The sequence below is a fragment of the Phalacrocorax carbo genome, chromosome 27, assembly GCF_963921805.1.
Source record: "Phalacrocorax carbo chromosome 27, bPhaCar2.1, whole genome shotgun sequence".
Taxonomy (NCBI): Eukaryota; Metazoa; Chordata; class Aves; order Suliformes; family Phalacrocoracidae; genus Phalacrocorax; species Phalacrocorax carbo.
In genome coordinates, this window is record NC_087539.1 from 2,481,683 (window position 1) to 2,482,641 (window position 959).

General features: G+C 85.1%; 1 protein-coding gene across 2 annotated transcripts in view; it reads left to right on the plus strand.

Annotated features, from left to right (window-relative positions):
• The first annotated feature begins 232 nt into the window (after positions 1-232).
• The window catches only part of RARG (retinoic acid receptor gamma), a 10,075-nt gene continuing 9,348 nt past the window's right edge, over positions 233-959 (plus strand). The window contains exon 1 of one of the 2 annotated variants that reach the window (XM_064474430.1): positions 233-486. In XM_064474430.1, the coding sequence (XP_064330500.1) occupies positions 342-486 (145 nt within the window). In that variant the 5' untranslated portion in view covers positions 233-341. The remainder of the gene's footprint in view (positions 487-959) is intronic. The other variant, XM_064474429.1, reaches the window with a different exon arrangement.

The window sequence follows — 959 nt, forward strand, 5'->3', positions numbered from 1 at the left end:
CCCCCCGGGCGCGCGCGCGCGCGCGCGTGGGGAGGGGTGTGTGCGCGCGTGCGTGATACCGTGCGACACCCACGTGTGCGTGCGCGCGCGCGCGCGCTCGTGTCCCGCCGCGTGTGCCCGCGTCCTTCCGCGTCCCCTTCCCCAGGCCCCGCCCCTCCGCCAGGCCACACCCCCTCCGCCGGCCCCGCCCGCCCCCGCAGGCCCCGCCCCCGCAGGCCCCGCCCCCGGTCGCTGGGCCCGGGGCCGGGCCGGGCCGCGCCGCAGCCGCCGGGAGCGATCGCGGCCGGGGCCGGGGGGCGGCGGGGCCGGGGCCGCTCGGGGCCGGGCCGGGGCCCGCCGCCATGTACGACTGCCTGGAGGCGCTGGCGGGGCCGCGGCGGCTGCACGACGTGACGAACCGCGGGGCCTGCGCGCTGCGCAAGGCGGGCTACGGGCCGCGCTGCGGGGCCCTGCCGCCCTTCGCCTGGCCGCCGCCCGCCCGCCGCGGTACGGGGCACGGGGGGGGGGGCGCGGGGGGGGGGGCACGCGGGGGGGGGGCACGGGGGGGGGGGGCACGGGGGGGGGGGCGGGGGGGGGGGGCACGCGTGGGGGGGGGCGCGGGGGGGGGCACGCGTGGGGGGGGGCACGCGGGGAGGGGGGCACGGGGGGGGGCACGGGTGGGGGGGACCCGCGTGGGGGGGGGCACGGGTGGGGGGGGGGCACGGGGGGGGCACGCGTGGGGGGGGGGCACGCGTGGGGGGGCACGCGTGGGGGGGCACGCGTGGGGGGGGGGCACGCGTGGTGGGACCCCCGTGGGGGGACCCCCGTGGGGGGTGGGGGGGGGGGAAGGCGTGGGGAGTGGGGGGACACGCCTGGGGAGAGACACGCGTGGGGAGGGGACGCGCGTCTGTGTGTGGGGGGAACGGGTAGGGAGGGGCAGACACGCTTGAGGAGGGGGGGGACACGCGTGGGAAGGGGGG